General features: G+C 43.7%; 1 protein-coding gene across 1 annotated transcript in view; it reads right to left on the reverse strand.

The window, feature by feature from the left end:
• Positions 1 to 21,903, reverse strand: part of pacrg (PARK2 co-regulated) — a 119,069-nt gene that overhangs the window by 68,198 nt on the left and 28,968 nt on the right. Inside the window, exon 2 of the mRNA XM_082142545.1 lies at positions 21,522 to 21,656. Coding sequence (XP_081998671.1) covers positions 21,522 to 21,656 — 135 coding nt within the window. The remainder of the gene's footprint in view (positions 1 to 21,521; positions 21,657 to 21,903) is intronic.

Genomic DNA, 21,903 nt, shown 5'->3' on the forward strand with positions numbered 1-21,903 from the left:
CAAAATTTCAATGTAATGAAAAATGAATGAATTTAAAAGCAACATGCTAGTTAACGGCAATATCTATTAAATCAACTGCGAGTCAGTTTTTTCTGAGTTCCTGTAGAGGATTTCATATCAGTCACTAATGAGTTTCCATATCAGTTATGATGCTGCCTACTGTAGGTAGACAACAAGGCATTTCACTAGGCTTTGGAACAGAGCTTGGTACTTGGTGCAGAGATAATGGAAACCCACACAGAGGCTGTTCAAACCTCCTGTGAACAGGTCTGTGGGGGGTCTGTGTCTCTCACACATGCCGGTTTAAGGGGGGTCTTACACACACACGTAAAAGTAAACAGTGTGTGGGGTGGGAGGAGGGGGGGTCTGTGTCTCAGAGGACCTCTGTGACAAAGAGAAAAATATGCTGATATGTGGAATTTAAGGGAGGAGACAAATACAACAGCTCAGCACTTTTAGGAACCTGGCTACTTCTCTGCCTCATGCTAGTGACAACAAAACACACACACCCCTACATTATGAGACACAAAACAAACACTTACTGTACAGCCACACATCGCAATACAAACTCACATACGCTGGCCGTAGTCAGAGGTGCTCTGGGGCTGTAATAAGATTTAGTCACAGTGCTGGGTCAGTTCTCAGCCATATTGGGGTCAGAGATGTGGTTGTCACCTTGCCCCCTCATAAATAATGCAGCGTTTTAATAAAGCGCCACCTCCTCTGCCCCACTCTTGCGGGCTTACAAGCCACCATTCGCGTCTCTCCCTCTGTTTTTTCCTCAACCTTGCTTTCCTTTTGTTTTGCCCTTTTTTTCTGTGACACAGACTGACAGTAGCTGTCCGTTTGTTGAGAGCAGTTGGTGTGAAAGGAGGTGTTTGATACAGCCGGCAGGACGTCACGTCATTCTCTGGCCTACCCAGTCGTTCTGCCTTTTATGCACGGCGAGAACAAAGCAAGGTGACACTTTGACAACATAGCTCGCTGTCTCCTCCATCACTCTCGCATTATCACAAAAGAAAGGAAAAGAAAGACGAACGCAGTCAGCAACTCCTCCCCTCTCTCTTCTCCATCCCCTCTCTATATTCATCTCTATTTCTCCTCTATCCTGCATCTTTGTGTGTGTTAGGTGGGGAGATAAGGACTCAGGGGCAGGATCATCAGTTCTGATGTAGTGACTCAAAGCCACATCCATCAGGACACAAAGGCAGTCAGACCCCATAATGGAAGAAAGTGTGACAAATTCGCTAATGAGCTTTACAATGTGACCTAGACACAAATTCAGTGGCATCCACTCAGGATGAGACAGATCTATACAGCTGCTAATGTAGGTAATCATGGGTAGGGTGATGCAGTGGACAAATCTGGGCTGGAAAGCAAAAGGTTGAAGGTTCATGTTGATCCCTGTGCTTCTAATCATCTAGAACAAATTCAAATGAGCTGTAATCATGATCAAGCACATAGTAATTGACTACAATGCTTATTTCTAATGTGAAATAGGTTATAAGTCACACACACACACACACACACACACACACACACACAAATGTTATTTAAAAGGATTGTTAACCCAAAAATTACAATTCAGTCATCATTTACTTAGCCACACCTGCATGGATTTCTGTCTTCTGCAAAACACAAAAGAAGATATTTTGAAGAATGTTTCAACACACACAATAAAGGCATCTTGTCAAAACATCAGGATCGGGCATGCCTCAATGCCTTCCACCTCTGTGCATTCCGTTTGCCATTTTTCAGGTTTCAGCATTTTTCAGGTTCCCTTTCAAGGGAACTCCCGTTGCGTCGAAAAGCTGACGCTATGGGAACGCTTTGCGTGATGACGTCTTGAAGCACATGTAAAATCAGTCCAATGGTGTGGCGGAACGTCAGAGGCGGGTGACGTCACGTACCAGGAAGCTATAAAAGCCGGCCCGAAACAGAAAACGAAAGCTTTCTGAGTCTTCAGTTGCGCTCTGTGTTGAATCTGTCCTTGTTATTTGGTGTTGTCTGTCTATATTATATATATATATATTCAGTATGGCGAGCAAGCAGCAGTTTAGAGTGTGTGTCCATCCCTGCCCGCGTTATTTAACGGGAGGTGATACTCACACTCTTTGTGTTGTTTGTTTGGGTGAGGAGCATGCCCAGTCAGCACTCGAGGGTGGTGACTGTGTGCATTGCGACGCGCTTCCATTGCGCACGCTCCGATCCCGCTTGGCTCGGTTCAATCCCGATCGCGTTCCCCAGGGCTCGGGTCCCGCCGCGGCTGAGGCTCGGCGGCGATCTCAGACCTGGGGTTCGCAAATGGATCTGTCAGTGGATGTTGAGACGGGCTCTGCCTTATTAGATTAGATTAGATTAGATTCAACTTTATTGTCATTACACAAGTACAGGTACAAGGCAACGAAATGCAGTTTAGGTCTAACCAGAAGTGCAATAGCAGCAAGTGCAGGATATACAGTGGTTCCATAAGTGCAGAACATGGATATGTACTGAATAAATATAGAGTTGAATACTATTATAAACAAAAATGTACAGATAGATTTGTCCTATGAATATAATATACAGATAACTATTACTGTGAACAGAATTTACAGCTAGATATGTACTGAATATAATATACAGATGGCTATTACTATAAACAGAATTTTTACAGATAGATATGTACTGAATATATATACAGATGGGTGTTACTATAAACAGAATGTGAGCATAATATACAGATGGCTATTACTATAAACAGAATTTTACAGATAGATATGTACTATGAATATATATATACAGATGGGTGTTACTATAAACAGAATGTGAGCATAATATACAGATGGCTATTACTATAAACAGAATTTTACAAATAGATATATGTATAGTTAGGCTAAAATGAGCAGTATAACAATGGATTTAAAGTAGTGCAAATAAAGTTTGGACAGAAGCTATCCGAGTGAAAGTGCAGTGGAAGTAATTGCATATTACAGTTAAAGTACGGTATTGCAAATGTATATGTAAACAGTCGGTACTGTAAATAAACAGTCGGCAGTGCAAATTGAGCATATTCCAGTCAAGGTAGTAGTGCAAGATGCATATGTAAACAGTTGTTTCTGTAATAACAGTCAGCAGTGCAAATGAACATTATAGTATTGCAAATAACAAAATGGAGGCAGGTGTGAGGAGGGAGAGGAGAGTCAATCAGTATATGAGGGGAGTGGGATCAATGAGGGTTAGAGTTTAATAAAGAGACAGCTCTGGGGAAAAAACTGTTCTTTAGTCTGCTGGTCCTGGTCCGGAGGCACCTGAAACGCCTGCCGGAGGGCAGGAGAGAAAACAGTCTGTGGGCTGGGTGAGAGGAGTCCTTAAGGATGCTGCGAGCTCGATGCAGACAGCGTTTCCTCTGGATGTGCTCGATGGCAGGTAGTGGAGTCCCAGTGATGCGCTGGGCGGTTTTCACCACCCGCTGCAGTGCCTTGCGCTCTGCAACAGAACAGCTCCCATACCACACTGTAGCACAGTTGGTCAGGATGCTTTCTATTGCACAGCGATAGAAGTTCACCAGGATAGTGGAGGAAAGCTGATTCTTCCTCAGTGTCCTCAGGAAGAAAAGGCGCTGGTGAGCCTTCTTGACCAGGCTGGAGGTGTTGGTTGTCCAGGTCATGTCCGCCGAGATGTGGGTCCCCAGGAACTTGAAACTGGAGACACGCTCAACAGCCATTCCATTGATGTGGATGGTGTCGTGTGTGCCTCTTGACACTTTCCTGAAGTCCACGATGAGCTCCTTCGTTTTGGTGGTGTTGAGGAGCTGGTTATTTTCAGTGCACCATGTGGCCAGGTGCTTGATCTCCTCCCTATAGGCAGTCTCATCGTTGTTGCTGATGAGACCAATCACCGTAGTGTCGTCCGCAAACTTGACGATGGAATTAGATCCGTACACAGGCTTGCAGTCGGAGGTGAAGAGGGAGTAGAGAAACGGGCTTAGCACACAGCCCTGTGGTACACCAGTGTTGAGTGTGATGGACGAGGAGCAGTTGGAGCCTGATCGAACATTCTGGGGTCTGTTGGTCAAAAAGTCCAAAATCCAGTTGCACATGGAGGTGTTGATGCCCAGGTCTCCAAGTTTGGCTATTAACTTATCTCAGCATCAATCTGACAGATCCAGTGCCTCTCATCAGGGTGTGGAAGCACGCATTGCGGTTTCTTCCCCCCCGATAGAGGCACCAATACTGCAACTGTCCAGCTCTGAGGAGTTGGATGTTGTGAGTATTGAAGCTGAGTCTGAGGATTCGCCACCTCAGTCTCATGCGTTTGAGGAACTGCTCGATGTTATTACTAGAGCAGTTGACAGACTATCTATTGAGTGGCCAGAGGATAGGCAGGACGTTCGTTCGAAAAGTAAGCTCGACGAACGCTTCCTGCCATCTCGTACACAGCCTCAGCGAAGAAGCCTTCCGTTTTTCCCCGATCTCCACACCGAGGTGTCGAAATCGTGGGGAAAACCGGTTTCATACAGAGTGTATGCACCACAAACATCCCACTATTCTTCCATTCACAAATATAAAGAATATGGTTATGGGGAGATGCCGAAGGTGGAGGAGACGCTTGCGAGCTATCTCTCTCCCGCAACGGCATCTTCCCTGAAAGCTCCTTCACTTCCCTCTAAGCCAGTAAAATTCACATCATCTCTGGTTCATAAATCGTATGCAGCCGCTGGTCAAGCTGCAGCGTGTCTGCATACGATGTCTATTATGCAAGCCTATCAGGCAGAATTATTGGGGGATTTAGAGGAGGGCGGAGGAATTGGTCCTGACACAGTGGCTGAACTACGCAGAGCCACAGATCTGTCTCTCAGGGCCACCAAGGAGACCGCTAAATCAATCGGGCGGTCTATGGCAGCCCTGGTGGCCACTGAGAGGCATCTGTGGCTCAATTTGAGCGATATAAAAGAGAAAGGAAAAGCACGTTCTCTTAGATGCTCCGGTTTCCACTGTTGGTTTATTTGGTGATGCAGTAAACAGTGCGGTAGCTAAATCTCAGGAAGCTGCTAAACAGGCAGCTGCATTACAAAAATTTCTCCCCCGCCGTTCTTTCATTGAGGCTGCTGAGCGGGAGCAGCCTCACTCCTCTAAAAAGAGCGCTGAACATCGTGCCACTCAAAAACAGAGTGTGTCCTCTCGTGCTCCCCCACAAAAATCTCGGGGACACGGAGGGCGCTCTCAAACCCAGCAGTCTTCGAGGGGTAAAACGGATCTGCGGACCGTTATTACCGCCAAGAAGGCTGCTGGGAAAAAGTCCTGATGTCTGAGGGCTCAGGACAAATGAGGGTAGTCCCCCCGAAGCAGAGCGGTTAACACCTCTTTTCACGGTGCCCGTCTCTCTTCGGTGCCCTCAGGGGACCGTTCTGCCAACCCTGCCACCTCTGGTGTTACAGGGCGCAGCGGTCTCCGGCGAGCACATATCTCAAGGTCCACCCGGAAACGTAGTGGCCTCGGGATGCCCGCCCCCTCTGAGGAGGGTGCTAGAGCAGTCTGTTTGGTCGTTCCCTGCCGGTGCGCCGTTACAGGGTGACGAACCGACTACTCAACAGCAGGAGAAAAATACGGTGCCGTCTCTCTTCGGTGCCCTCAGGGGACCGTTCTGCCAACCCTGCCGCCTCCGGTGTTACAGGGCGCAGCGGTCTCCGGCGAGCACATATCTCAAGGTCCACCCGGAAACGTAGTGGCCTCGGGATGCCCGCCCCCTCTGAGGAGGGTGCTGGAGCAGTCTGTTTGGTCGTTCCCTGCCGGTGCGCCGTTACAGGGCGACGAACCGACTACTCAACAGCAACAAAATCCAGAAACCAGTCTCGAGAGACTGGTACCTCTAGTAGAATCTTTGACAGCGTGGAAGCTACTGTCAAATGTTTCTCGTTGGGTCCTGCAGACCGTGGAAAAAGGGTATTAGATACAATTCTATTAACGCCCACCGCGGTTTATGGGGGTCCTGCCCACAGTGGTGGGCCCCGAGCAGGTTCTGGTTATGGAACAGGAAGTAAACACTCTGTTAGAGAAAGGGGCCATAGAATATGTACCCCCCTCCAACAGGGAAACCGGGTTTTACAACCGGTACTTCATAGTTCCAAAAAAGGACGGGGGATTGCGTCCCATTTTAGATCTTCGAGTTCTGTACGAGTACATGCAGCTCAAGTTCAAAATGTTAACCTTGAGACAAATCGTGCCACAGATCAGGTCCGAGGACTGGTTTGTCACGATAGACCTCAAGGACGCATATTTCCATCCGTCCGTGTCATTGGAAGTTCCTGAGGTTTGCTTTCGGGGGCAAAGCATACCAATATCGAGTTCTTCCATTCGGCCTAGCTTTATCACCCCGCACTTTCACCAAATGCGTGGATGCAGCTCTGGCGCCTCTGCGCCTCCGGGGTATTCGCATCACGAACTACATCGACGATTGGTTGATTTTAGCTCAGTCGCATTAGATGGCGGTTCAACATCGAGATGTTGTTCTCGCCCATATGAAAGAGTTGGGGTTACGGCTGAACGCCAAGAAGAGTGTGCTTTCTCCATTTTAGAGGACCACTTTTTTAGGCGTGGTTTGGGATTCAGTGTCGATGCAGGCGCGCCTGTCATCGCCATGCTTCGATTCCATCCTGGCAGCTGTGAGAAGTGTAAAGCTAGGCCAGCTACTCACTGTCAAACAGTTCCAGAGACTGTTGGGTCTCATGGCAGCAGCTTCCAACGGGATACCTTTTGGACTGCTGCACATGAGGCCCCTGCAGTGGTGGCTCAGGACCAGAGGGTTTTTCCCCGAGGGGCAACCCATTTCGCACAATCAAGGTCACGCGGTGATGCCTACGTGCCTTGGTTATGTGGAAGAAACCTTGGTTCCTGTCCCAGGGCCCAGTGCTGGGAGCTCCTTGTCGTCGCAAACTGCTAACGACGGATGCTTCCCTCACGGGTTGGGGAGCGATCCTGAGGGTCGCTCATCTCAAGGTCTGTGGGAAGACCATCATCGTTCCTGGCATTCTATAGCCTAGAGATGTTAGCTGTCTTCCGGGCTCTGAGGAGCTTTATCACAGGTCTCAGGGGACACCATGTGTAGTACATACGGACAACACGTCGGTAGTCGCCTATATCAAGGGGGTTTGCGCTGGCATGCTATATCCTCTTGTGGTCCCAGGGGAAGTTGCTGTCACTCAAGGCAGCCTACATCCCCGGGGTCCAGAATATAGGAGCAGACACTCTGTCGAGACAGGGGCCGAGGCCCGGGGAATGGTGGCTCCACCCCCGAGGTGGTGGAGCTGATATGGAAATTATAAGTGGATCTGTTTGCGTCTCGAGAGACGTCTCACTGTCCACTTTGGTTCTCCTTCACGCATCCAGCTCCTCTGGGACTGGATGCTATGGTACAGACGTGGCCGAGGCTACGTCTGTACGCCTTTCCCCCAGTTGCTCTGCTCCCGGGAGTTCTGGAAAGAGTTCGCAGGGACCGGGTTTGCCTGCTTTTTATAGCCCCGCGCTGGCCGGGCAGAGTATGGTTTCCCGATCTTGTGTCCCTCCTCGACGGGCATCCTCTGGAGTTACCCGTCAGGAGGGACCTTCTGTCCCAGGCAGAGGGCTCGATATTTCACCCTCGGCCAGAACTGTGGAACCTGTGGGCTTGGCCTCTGAGGGGGCCCAGCTCATAGAGTCAGGTCTCTCAACCGAGGTTGTTGAGACCATTCTACAGTCCAGAGCTCCCTCCACGAGGAAACTTTATGCCCTGAAGTGGAGAGTATTCACTTCTTGGTGTAGTGACCGTCGGTTGGACCCAGTCCACTGCCCAATTGGTACAGTGCTGGAGTTCCTGCAGGAACGGTTCACTGCAGGTCTGACCCCGTCCACTTTAAAGGTCTATGTGGCGGCCATAGGTGCTTACCACAGTCCTTTGGGTGGAATGTCTGTGGGGAAAGACCCCTTGGTATCTTGTTTCCTTCGTGGCACTTGGAGGTCCTCCTCCCTTTCGAAATCGGACCAGGAGGCGAATAATTTGCTTTGCCCTGTTCGGGCGTTAGACGCGTATGTCCACAGAGCTGCCCTGTGGCGTAAAAGTGACTTTTGCTCCCCTAACAAGGGAGGTCCAGTGTCTAAGCAAAGGATGAGCAAGTGGGTGGTTGAGACTATCTCACTGGCTTATGAGGCGGCTGGACAGCCTTCTCCTTTGGCTGTCCGGTCGCTCTCTACTAGGAGTATGGCGGCCTCTAAGGCCCTTATATCAGGAGTATCGTTACAGGACGTCTGTGATGCGGCAGGCTGGTCCTCACCGCACACCTTCGTCAGGTTCTACTCTCTGGATTTAGACTCTACTCTAGGGTCTCATGTTTTGTCTTCTTAGTGCTGCTCACATGATTACACACAGGACAGACATTTGTAGCTATGGAGGCGTTGGTATAGACGTTCCCATAGCGTCAGCTTTTCGACGCAACGGGAGTTCCCTTGAAAGGGAACGCCTCGGTTACGACTGTAACCTCGGTTCCCTGAAGAGGGAACGAGCGTTGCGTCGCCTTGCCATATCTCCTTCATGCCTGTCAGCGCGACTTCAGACTTTACGAAGCTTTCGTTTTCTGTTTCGGGCCGGCTTTTATAGCTTCCTGGTACGTGACGTCACCCGCCTCTGACGTTCCGCCACACCATTGGACTGATTTTACATGTGCTTCAAGACGTCATCACGCAAAGCGTTCCCATAGCGTCAGCTTTTCGACGCAACGCTCGTTCCCTCTTCAGGGAACCGAGGTTACAGTCGTAACCGAGGCGTTTCTCAGTCTGAACCAACCATACAATCACATCACACAAACAATAGCTAAACTGACTGAAGATCAGTCACTGTTCTGCAAATGTCTGGGGGTTCTCAGAACACCCCAGAGCACCAGAAATAGGTGATTGTGCCTAATCTCATCTACCTTAAAATGTCATTTGAGTCACAGAAAGAAAGAAAGAAAGAAAGAAAGAAAGAAAGAAAGAAAGAAAGAAAGAAAGAAAGAAAGAAAGAAAGAAAGAAAGAAAGAAAGAAAGAAAGAAAGAAAGAGATAGTGGTGAGGCTACAACCTACCTCCTCACACTGCCATCAGAAATTAATGTCATGTGGGAGAGGGACCTACTAAGCCTGGAAAGATAAAATTATATTTCACTTTTCATTCAGCATGTGGTGTTGCCGTAGCTTTAGTTATCTTCATAAATAAATTCACAGAACAAAAACAAAACAAAAATGTATCTATAATCACAAACTGATGTGGTACATACTGTAGCATCCGATATAGTCCATAAGGGTTTACACTGGATGGATGGATGGATGGATGGATGGATGGATGGATGGATGGATGGATGGATGGATGGATGGATGGATGGATGGATGGATGGATGGATGGATGGATGGATGGATGGATGGATGGATGGATGGATGGATGGATGGATGGATGGATGGATGGATGGGTGGGTGGATACTCCAGCAGATAGACAGGCAGATGGATGGATGGATGGATGGATGGATGGATGGATGGATGGATGGATGGATGGATGGATGGATGGATGGATGGATACAGATTAATGGACATAGACGGATGGATGGATGGATGGATGGATGGATGGATGGATGGATGGATGGATGGATGGATGGATGGATGGATGGATGGATGGATGGATGGATGGATGGATGGATGGACGGATGGATGGACCGATGGATGGACCGATGGATGGACAGAACGACAGATGGGGGAATGGAGACAGGCAGGCAGTTGGATGGATGGATAGATGGAGACATGCAGGTACAGATATACAGGCAGGCAGATAGACAGATGGATGATGAAGACAGAGAGGAAATGGATGGCTGAATGAACGCAGACCGGCAGGTAGATAGGCCGACAAACAAACAGGCGGATCGACGGACGGATGGATGGATGGATGGAAAAATATAGAAACTGTCAGACTGACAGACCAACAGTACAGTATTTTTAGTTCAGTTTGAGATGGAACAGCGAGTAGAGGGTGAATGTGAGGACAGAGTCCAAGGCAGTTACAGAGAGAAAAAGACAATCAGAGAGACTGTAGACAGAGAAAACAGCTGTAAGGTGACTGCAGAGCAGTAGGAAGACCGCCGGAGAGACAGTCAGTGAGACAGGCAGTCATCATCTGAGCAGCTGCAGGGAGAGAGAAGGTCAGATCAGTCGCAGAAAGTTACAGAGCAGCCATTTGGGAGACAGACAGGGAAAGAAGCCAGATAGAGTTGCGCCCAGGGAAGAGGTGTCGCTACACCTGGGAGACATGAACAGCCCTGTGGGTGTCTGGATTTGAATATGAATGTCTCTCCTGATTCACAACAAGGGCAGTGACAGGGGCACTTTCATCTGCGGCAAGCGCATATGTGCCTCCGCACCCTACAGTGCATTAATCACAGGGACGCCAATCCAAACACACCGACCTTGAGGTTACAAGAAAGACATTAGGACCGTCTATCCTCTCAAAAGAGGGGGGAGAAAAAGCTTTCAAGGTAATGAAATTCTGCCATAAGTTAAATAAAACACTTGTGGGCACAGGCCAGGGCTAAAATATATTTTAAAAAAATTGATTAAATTGGATTTCTTTCTCTCCTCCACCCCCCACCCATCCTTTCTTTTAAATTAGGCTTAAGTGCGTGTGTGGCGTATTTCTTCTTTCTCAGGATAACAGCATTACGTTCCAGAATGAATAGAATCATTTCCAAACCAATTAACCTCTGACAGAACGGATGAGTGGACAGGAATGAGAGCAAGAGGGGGGAGAGAGAGTGCGGTGGAGAAAGAGGCTGATATCTTTTAGAAAAAAAGAAGAAAAAGGGGAAAAGCTCTGCGCAAGGGGACGGAGTGAGTGACAGGGGTCTAAGATAGTGACGAGACCAGCATGACAGCGACAGTTAGACTGCGGAGTGAGTCAGACGGAGGAAGAACATCAAATGTCTGACTCCCCCCAGTCCGTTTCCCCTCCGCCAGCCCCGGTGTGCTGCTAGCATTAGTATTTGACATTAGTGTGTGCCCTGCTCATTCTCTATGCTGAGGAGTGTTTGGCATCCAGCTGCTTTGGCTCCATTTAGTTAATTAAAAGCTCCATTTAGATCTGCAGCCTGCTGGCTATGAGCATGTCAATCAATTGCAGCTCTGTGGCTCAATGTGGGGCAGAACGACTGATCCGACATCCACCCATCCCCGGTGTAACTCGCTCCTTCGGCCAAAGTCTGGGCTCTCAAAGGCACCCATATTTAAGTTCAGATACATCAAAGACTGCAACTCACTGCAACTTCTAAATTTCTCCTTATAGTGAACAGACTCTCTTTATTCAGGGCTGAAAAACACGAGAGTGCTGGAAAGAGTATCATTAGTGATTCAGAAAATCCAATTTTAAACTTCCCAGCATTTCACATTCTTTTGCCTTTGCTTTAAACCCCAGTAGATCTGGACAATGTTGCCATACAAACATTGTATCAGTTTGAAGTTTCAGACATCCAAATCTTAAATTGCCACAATGACTTTCTGGAGTTAATCCAGGCCATTACATTAAGTAGGGCTACGAGCAAATGTACAGTAGTTGATCGATAAAACACATTTCTAGTAGCAGCCCATAAGTAAAATTAATTAAGCACTTACTCTCCATTCTCGAGAGAGTGGTCTTTCATTTTCATTCCTCTCTTTTTATTTTTTGCCCTCTCTGCTGATTGCAGTTGGGTTATGTGATTAGTTACAGGCTATGGTCTTAAGCAAGGGGGGGTCAAGGTTTGGCTGGTTAGCATGGGTAGTTAGCCCCTGCACGCAGATGCCGAAATGACATCATTTTGTGGGCAAAAAGCATCTTTCTCCTCTGAAGGCCATTCAAAAGTAGTTAAAATATTATAATATTAATTATAAAATATACAGCACCAACATAAAACATTATTTAAAAAAAAAAAATTATTCACTGTCATAAAAAAAAGTGGCAGTGATGCCCCTTTCACATATACAGTCTTTACTGCTATTCCCCGTAAGAGATTATGTGTGAACAGGAACTTAAAAAAAATACCGGTAAATTGGTTCCGGCAATTTACCAGTAAAGGAAGTTGTAACATTATCTGTGAATTTGTATTTTACAGTAAAATAAAATTACATAAAATGCAATGTTAAACCATGTGCAGTTTTTCACCATACATTTAGGTTTTCACTGTCTAATTTGTAAAAAATAAAAATAAAATCATCCTGTAAAAATGGCATGTTTTACGAAAACCAAAGAAAAAATTCTTCTTTTGTATTCTGCAGAAGAAAGACATTCTTACAGGTTTGGAATAACATAAGAGTGAGTAAATGAGGACTATATTCCCTTTCATGCTTCCTTTGACGTCACACAGCCCAGGACAGTCAAAGTGCTGCCATCAACTAATCAAAATGTCATTTTCGTGCAGAGTGATTAATGGCATGGCATTTATGGCTCAGGTGATTGACTCAAAACAGTGTCAAAACCTAGTGCCCATGCCAAAGATGGCATTAGCATTTGAAAACGACACTGGAAATATGCTTTCACCTTTTTCCATATCAACTCAATATCTCCCTTTGAAGGGCAAGAGGTTGTTATTGGACTGCCTGATCTGTACAAAAATCTGTGCAGGCAACCATTGACAGGGTGTTTTTGCAAAATGATTGAAGGCATCCGGAAGGAGCAGGTCTTCTCTTCTCTCTGTATTTAAACAGGTGTACACCCTGCCAGGTCTATAATGAGGCTGCTCTCGGATTCCAAAGTGGACCGTGGGATTAACTCCTGAGAGTAATGCTTCTCCTCTGACGGGTCATATAGCTGTCAGGAGAGGGTCTGTGCTCACATAAGGTACCGCCCATTAAAATGCTAATGTGCAGATGGAGATAAAATAGAAGGGAAATAAAAACACCCCACCTCAGCAATGTGTCTGCAGTGCTACACACACTAATACACTTACGCATACAGTTCTTCTCCTCCCCCTCCTCATGGCATAATTCAATCAGGGGATTGAATGGATGAGATCGCTAACCCTCTCCATTTCCTAAAGCACTTGATCAGATTAATTGATTCCCAGTCCCCGGCCCCCCTGCCACCCACTCCACTCCACTCCCCCTCCCCAGTCAGTAGCAATGAAATGTTTCTATAAAAAATAGAACACAGAGATGGATGGATGGATGGATGGATGGATGGATGGATGGATGGATGGATGGATGGATGGATGGATGGATGGATGGATGGATGGATGGATGGATGGATGGGTTAATCAATGGATGGAGAACCTGTTCTTAGTCAGAAGAGTCTGTGGTTTGAATCATGAATCAAAAGACTCTTCTGAGCTAGTTTATTTTAATGAACCTCTTACAAAGGCTCAAATACTCAAATGTATGATTTAAAGGGATACTCCACTTTTTTTGGAAATAGGCTCATTTTACAAGTCCCCCAGAGTTAAACAGTTGAGTTTTACCGTTTTCGAATCCATTCAGCCGATCTCCGGGTCTGGCGGAACAACTTTTAGCATAGCTTAGCATAGATCATTGAATTGGACAACAAGACCATTAGGATCTCTCTCAAAAAAATTACCAAAGAGTTTCGATATTTTTCCTATTTAAAACTTGACTCTTCTGTAGTTACATCGTGTACTAAGACCGACGGAAAATGAAAAGTTGCGATTTTCTAGGCTGATATGGCCAGGAACTATACTCTCATTCCTGCGTAATAATCAAGAAACTTTGCTGCCGTACCATGGTTCCAGCAGGCGTAATGATATGACGCAGCGCCTGAAAATAGTCGACCCTATAGTCTACCGAGGACTGGGGACTATTTTCAGGCGCGGCGAAAATCGCAACTTTTCATTTTCCGTCGGTCTTAGTACACGATGTAACTACAGAAGAATCAAGTTTTAAATAGGAAAAATATCGAAACTCTTTGGTCATTTTTTTTGAGAGAGATGCTAATGGTCTTGTCCGATTCAATGATCTATGCTAAGCTATGCTAAAAGTGGTACCGCCAGACCCGGAGTTCGGCTGAATGGATTCGAAAATGGTAAAACTCAACTGTTTAACTCTGGGGGAGTTGTAAAATGAGCCTATTTCCAAAAAAAGTGGAGTATCCCTTTAAGGATTCGCATCAGTATAATGACTCAGTCACTGACTGGTGCTGCGTTCCAGTCCACTTTTAGACACGCACTTGCGAACTTCCCTAAGCACTTCCCCTTGGGGGAATCCCTGGCGCCATTTTGAAGTGCGTTCCACTTCGTGAAGTGGACGAGGGAAGTTTATATGGACAGACCCTCGTTCCCTCGATTTTGACCGAGGGAGCGAGTCTGCTTCAGATGTACACTTCAGGCACCTATATGTCCCACAATGCAGTACGATTGTGACATCACCACATATCTCGTCTAATCACCACCACACAGACAACTCTATGATATATTAATTATAATGTTTTAAATTTAAAACAACCCAAACACACCTATAAACATTTGGATGCTGCATTAAACAAATTATTAAAGGGAAAAAAATTTAAATAATAAATCAACTCCACAGCTGATTCCAAGTGATCAAGGGCTTAGGACGTTCCAGTTCAGCCCATTGCAGTTTCCGCCAGTAGTGGGCACTCGCAATGACGTACATCCGAGTGAACGAGACGAAGGGAAGTTAGCGAGTGAAGGGCATGACAATTTTGGACTGGAACGCAGCATGGATCAGTTCTTGACTTGTACACTGAGCCACGAGTCATTCAAAAAACAAATCAATAAATTCCTCAAAAGCCTGTTTAGAACAACACACATGTTTGGCACAAAAAAATCTGTCAATTCAGTCACAAATCCTATTGGTTGGCCAGTATTTATCACAAGTTCAATGGCACAGAGATTAGAACACCTCTTTGTAAAAGAATTGTCACATTCAGAGCAAATTTTCATGTCGGTCTGAACAGATGCATTAACAGCATTAACATTCATTCAAATTAAAATGTATTGGACCGAATTTTAACACTGAATATTCGTCTTAGTGTGAAACAGGCATTAGCCTAAAGCTAGTTCACAATGCCCCAACCAACACCAAAATCCAGTGATTGCTAGCTGTTTTTAAATCAGTATGTTAATTGTCTTGCCTTTTATTGCAGTCTGTTATAACATGTTCAATTGTTGTTTGTTGAGTTTTGGGAAGTTTGAGAAGTCTGGTGTAATTTTCCAAAAAGGCTGAGGTAATCTGACTTCATTGCTAATCATTGCCATGGCAATGAGGTAAGCGTCATTGACTCCATAGAAACAAATGAATAGAAGTTCATACTCAGCTAATTTATTTTATTTTATTATTTTTTTGTGAATGTTTTTGTAGTGAATGGATTCAAGCATTTAGTTTTTTTTTTAAGTACAGAAAACAAAATATGGGCTCATGTATTTAGCATTAAACATATTTGATCACTAAAGCGCTTAATCTATAATCTCTTACTTTGCAGTTGGCATTTAGATGCGAACAGCATATAGAAACACTTTTTTGGGGGAGGACTGGCCAGATTATCATCCCTATCAGTGACCAGGTCATCAGATCTGTCTCTCCTCCTTCTCTCTCTCTCTCTCTCTCTCTCTCTCTCTCTCTCAATGGAGATCCCTAAAAAAAACACTTTGGAGCACCATAAAATTGATGGACTGTTCTGATAGCAACAGGGCCAAATGCGAGAGATGCACAAACACACAGAGAGAGAAAAAGAGTGTGAGAGAGAAAGAGAGAGACCTCCTGCTTACTGTTATCAGTCTACCGCACATGTTCTTAACACACCACATGTCAAAGCTTTAACTGCGGAGACAGCACGAGAGAATTGTGAGGACTCTAAAAATATCAGTTCTCTACTTCACATCCCTGTGCATTTAAACGCATGCCCTTGACATTTAAACAGCAGGGTCTGTCCTCATACATCAACACATACACATACATCTCTTGCCTGAATACACACATCTGAAGGCTCACACATGAGCAAAAGTTTCAAACTCAATGTTTAAAGATGCAAACGCACACAGTAATAACCAACTCGAAGGGGCCTTCTAAAGGACCATGTTTACCATGAAGCATTAAGACAGGGAGGTACATATAGAGTAGAAGGGGAAACACTTTAAAACGCCTGCAGGAATGCACTGCTGCTCCCTGCTGCACAGAGAGGGGGATACACACTCAACAGAGGACATGAGACGAGATGAGATGACACGAGATACAGATACAGATGTTAAAAGGCATTGGATACATCATCTTTGGCCATCACAAAGGTCAATTCTTACAAATTCATTCACTCTTTTTCACTTGTTGGTTTTGAAAAACTTTTATACAATTTTAAAGAAAAGTTTAAAGTTAATAACTCTAATTGTCATTTGGTGTAACCATAAAGAAATGTAAAATTTTCAAACTCTGAAAACATTTGAGAGCACATATCTTAACTATTTTTTAAATACATTTAAATATAGTTTCCAAGGTAAAATGTTTGGTTTTTTTTCACATATCATGAATTATTAATTCATAAACATCGTTATTTAAATATCCAGATTTTGAAGTCACACCACATGACATATTACATCTTAAACATACCTTGCTTTGTCAAAAGTCCAATTATCTGATACTTTAAGACATTTTTTGACACACTGTCTTGAGGGTCTGCAGGGGTCCCATGTAGGCTATCATAATTAAATGTTTTATTATTATTATTTGCATGTTGGTTTTTTTATACTTTTTTTCTTAACTATGATATCAGGACAATTAATTCTGACATGTATGAAAATATCAAACTAAATTTTAATTCAGAAATTAAACACATGCTCATATAGAATCAGGTGTATTCAAGCCGAATTCAGGGCTTGACATTAACGATTGTCCGCTTGTCTGTTTTGTTCTGTTTCAGCAGCGAAAATAGTTCCAAACAAAAATCACAGCAGAACCACAGTGCATCTCACAGGAACACTCAACCGTGTTTTCATTACTGAATGATTCAGCATTTTAAACAAATCGGTTGAGTCAAAGATTCAATGACCCATTCATAAACATCTGTCTCATTCTTGAATGAATCAGCCGTTTAAACGAATCGTTTGAATGAATCAATGACTCACTCATTAAGACGGTCGCATGCCGCCACCTACTAGCGCTTTAGTGTTATGTGTGAACGTAGTATCATTCTTTCCAACGTTTCTTATTTGTATATTTAAAACAATTTCATATCATTATTCAATGCAATTAAAATTTAGGAATTTAAAATGAAAGATGAAGCATACATTTAATAAGATTGGGGGAGGGGATGCCCTTTAAAGGTGCAGATATTACAATATGCAGATTTAAATATATCAAAGCCGATTGAACACTGATGAAAATATTGCTTCAGAATAAATTATATTTAACACACACACAAAAAATTAAATCAGGACAAGCAACTTTTTTACTCGGACAAGTGAATGGCAGATTTATTTGTCCGAAGGACAAGCACATGAAAAGGCTTAATGTCGAGCCCTGCAAATTGCATTTTTTTGTGTATTTTTTTAATAAATGAATTCCGGAGTGTCATATCACTGACCCAATGACAGATATCTGCAGCGTGTTGGTCTGACATCACATGATTAAACCAGCTAGACGAAAACAAGACTCTATTACTGCTTTCTCTCCCTCTATTTTAGACAGATTGATCTGGTCACCTCATCTTGAACTATTGCCCCAAGGGTTCCTCTGTGCTAACACTTCACGTAATAAACCAGCCTTTCATACGCACATGTGCTGCTACCACTTACACTAACCTAAACCTAATGAAACACTAACAAATGCTCTCAGCATGACCTCTAGGTGACCTGTTACCCCTTATATCACAGGGGTCGATGGGGGCATGATTTTACTCATGGATACGTGTTTTATATTTATGGAGCGAAGGCGTGTAAATACTGCGTGTGAAAAGCAGAATCAAATCAACGGCAGCATGAGAAGGAAAATCAATAAGCATTACAGATGCATTAGATGTGACAGCTACAATTTCATACACCACTTCCTGTCGGCTCCCAGCAATTTCATAACAACACAAAGAAAAAGAGACATTATTTTTTCAAAACGTAGGAAAATTCACTTTGAAACTTGCTTTTAATAATTCATGCTGAGGCTTTTCAACCTGGAAAAGGAGAAATACTCATGAAGGAGAGAGAGGTGAACGTCTGTTTTTTGTAAGTTGTGCTTGTCGGGCTGTTCTGATCCCTCTGAATTAGAGCGAACACAGCAGGTTAACACTGATAAACACAATGTCTAACCTGCAGGCACACACAGACTAGTAACAGTCCACTATTAGGTCAACCAGCCACAAGCTGTAAGACTGCAGTACAGTCGGGAAAATGAACATCTCTCTGATTGATCAGAGCTCTTTCACATTTGTTTTCCTATCAAAATGGGGATCGTTCAAAAAGTTTGGGGTCAGTTAGATTTTTTTATGCTTTTGAATGCTCTAATGCTTGCCATGCATTTAAAGGAACACTCCACCGTTTTTTGAAATAGGGCTAATTCACCGTCTTTCCTACATTTAGGTGGGCAAACGCATTTTTGTCTCAGTGCATGCATTGTTTTAGTTTGGCAGCGCTGCCGCTAGCTTAGCTTAGCATAATGAATGGAATCCTTTGTTGCCAGCTAGCATGTCGTGAGTAAAAGTGATTTAAAAAAAAAACCGAATTACTTCTTGTGGCCTGCATATTCACAACTAGGGCTGCAACAAACGATTATTTTGATAATCGATTAATCTAACGATTATTAGAACGATCAATCGACTAATCATCGATTATTTCGCAGACTAATCAGTAAGTTTGGAACGATTATTCAGCTTTTTCAATTAGTTAAAACACTGAGTTATACATATTCTAACTATAATATAAAAAAAGAAAATCACTTCAGCTTTTGAAATGGTTGTTTTAATGAACTTTGAGCCAACTAAACAGGTCATTCTCTTTAAGTTCTCAGATTTCTGTCCAACTCAAATAACACACAACTGCTCTCTAAGCATTGTTTACATATTCTGTTCTCTTTCAATAGAAAAAATAAACAAAAATTAATCAGCTGCATTACAGACAAACTTAATCTGCAAACAATTATTATAAGAATAAAATAAAAATAAAAATTGACATGACAATTGAGCTGACAGAGACATTCTCATTCACCTTTTAATTTACAGCATGAAAAAGTAACTGACATGATATTCTTCATAACATCTCCTTTTGTAAGTCTTCATGAATATGGAACAAAATACAGGCAAGTGATAAGACTGTAATACCTAATAGTGTTACAATAATAAAAACAGCCCTGACTCCTAAGCTCGATCAAGCTTTATTCTATGCAAAAATAAATCATCACATTACTGTAATTATATTATTATTGTTAATATTATTGCTATTATTAGTAGTATTGCATTCTCTAATAAAGAGATTTACTGCTAGTTATTTAGCTCATTCACCTCTCACCGGCTCCTCTAGTTTCCTCTTTAAGTGCTTTAACATGCATGTTGTGCTCCCGTGAAAAGCAAGTTCTGCCTTGCACACGACAGCATTCTTGGTTTGAAGTTTTGTGAAACTTTCACACACTTAGCTAGTTCGGATTCGTTTGCACTCCGTCATAATTCGCGCTGTGTTTTCTTCTACCGCAATAGCATTTGTAACGGCTGCATTACACTCTAGCGCTAAAGGTGTAGCGGTCAAATCGCGATATTGCAGGCCCTTACATTAGGTCACGTGAGATCAAACGACTACTCGACAACAAGATATTTTGTCGTATTTGTTTTATTGTCGACAATGTCGACTAATCGTTTCAGCCCTATTCACAACGAGTACAAACAGCAATGCAGATTAAGACTAGGCGATTTCCTAGGCAGGTATTGACTTGGGACTATATTGGGGTGAAGCACAGGCGAAGCACTGCTACTTGGGCGCAGAGATATCACGCAACATCTGAAATCCCCCCACGCTGAGCCTGGTCATCGATGGCAGTACCTTGTCCCACTCGCCACAGCACAGACACTCTATTTCAGTCGGCATAGGCTGGCATATTCCCCCACACTCACACCACCAGTTCGTGTTGGCTCTCATCCTCACGTCCTCAGGCTGTTGAGCGATCGCAACCTCCTTCTCCTGTCGTTCTATTTCCAAAGCACGCAGCTCCTCTTCTGAAAACTCTGGTTCATAGAGGTTTGGTTCTGGATCTTGACTATCTGAGAAGTCACCCTCTTCGTCTCTCACAAAATCCGCCATGTTCATCGCCATTCACTATGTCTACTGTAGGAAAAATAGCCAGCTAGCTACTATTCACGTCGGTATGTTGATGTTGCGTGATATCTCTAGCAGTGCTTCGCTGTGCTTCACCCCAATATAGTCCCATGTCAATATCTGCTTAGGAAATCGCCTAGTCTTAATCTGCATCGCTATTTGTACTCGTTGTGAATACGCAGGCCACAAGAAGTAGGCTAAATCGGGTTTTTTTCCCGTTTTTTCACTTTTGCTCACGACATGCTAGCTGGCAACAAAAGATTCCATTCATTAAGCTAAGCTAAGCTAGCAGCGGCGCTGCCAAACTAAAACAATGCATGCACTGAGACAAAAATGCGTTTGCCCACCTATCTAAATGTAGGATAGACGGTGAATAAGCCCTATTTCAAAAACCGGTGGAGTGTTCCTTTAATGGATGAAAAAAAGTAAAAAATAAAACTGAAATATTATTTCTAGTGCTGAACAATTGATTAATCGCATCTAACATAAAAGTTTTTGTTTTGTGTGGGTATGTGTACGTCTACAGTATATATACACAGCTATGCTCACACACACACAGACAAGTAATATACATGGGAAATGCTAACTTTAGCCTGCTAGCATTGAAAACATGATCCTACAGACCAGAAGCGAGACGACCAGAGACAGAGGAAAGAATGCACTGTATTTCAGCTTCAGTCATATGTGATTTCAGGACATAGCGGCAACACAGTCGAATCTCACTGAATTATCTGCATAGGGCATAGTCAGCAGTGCATAAAACTGCAATTCATCCATAAAGTGTTATGACTTGAAAACAAAATCATAATTATAAAATTATGAATTACTAATTGAATTAGTGAAAAGAAATCAATTTTTCATTGTCATTTGCTAAAAAATATTTTCACAAAACTGCTTATTCATATTTTACTTCTACAAAATCAAGGGCCAAGCAGCACAACTATTTATTATGATTCAATGTTCTCATAGAGAGGATCCTCTCATGACTGTGTCTCAAGGTAAATTAGTCAAGGCAAGTTCAGTTAATGTAGTAAAAAGAGCACTAGTCATATTTGACAGTTTGTTGCTTTAGTACAATAGGCTATGTATTGAGAAAAGTGATATTTAAGTCAAATGTAACTGAATCATTCAAGAAAGTGGCATCTAAAAGAAGAAATCAGCTACAGGTTGTTTAATGTGCATGTGAATTTAAGAAGGTGTGTCTGAACATCTGAATAGAGATAAATAACATACTAGAAAGACAACAGAAGCACAAGTCATGTTTTATCTACCTTCCATCCAATGCGGTTGCCTTTAGAATCATGTTCCAGGGCGACGGGAAAGTCTCCACGCTCGTAGAACTTACGGAAGGCTGTGGGTTTAGCTGGCCTCTCTCTGAAAGCCCCTGCCGCCGGAGGGCCCACCACCTATAGAACGCACAGAGAGAGAAAGCCTGTCAGATACTGTGTCATCAGAGGGAATGGCAGTCCTAAAACCATCACAGAAAATGAAATGTGTTTGATCCTCTTTCATCCCAATGTAAATCTGCTTTCTTTCTGATGTTGGAGGAATCATTTATCTGTTTTATAGCGACACACAACAAACCATAAATTATTCACGATGCCTGCCTCATAAAATACAATCTACCAGATCACACAAAGTATGTATTAGCAG

This window comes from Leuciscus leuciscus, assembly GCF_965113295.1.
Source record: "Leuciscus leuciscus genome assembly, chromosome: 17".
NCBI lineage: Eukaryota > Metazoa > Chordata > Actinopteri > Cypriniformes > Leuciscidae > Leuciscus > Leuciscus leuciscus.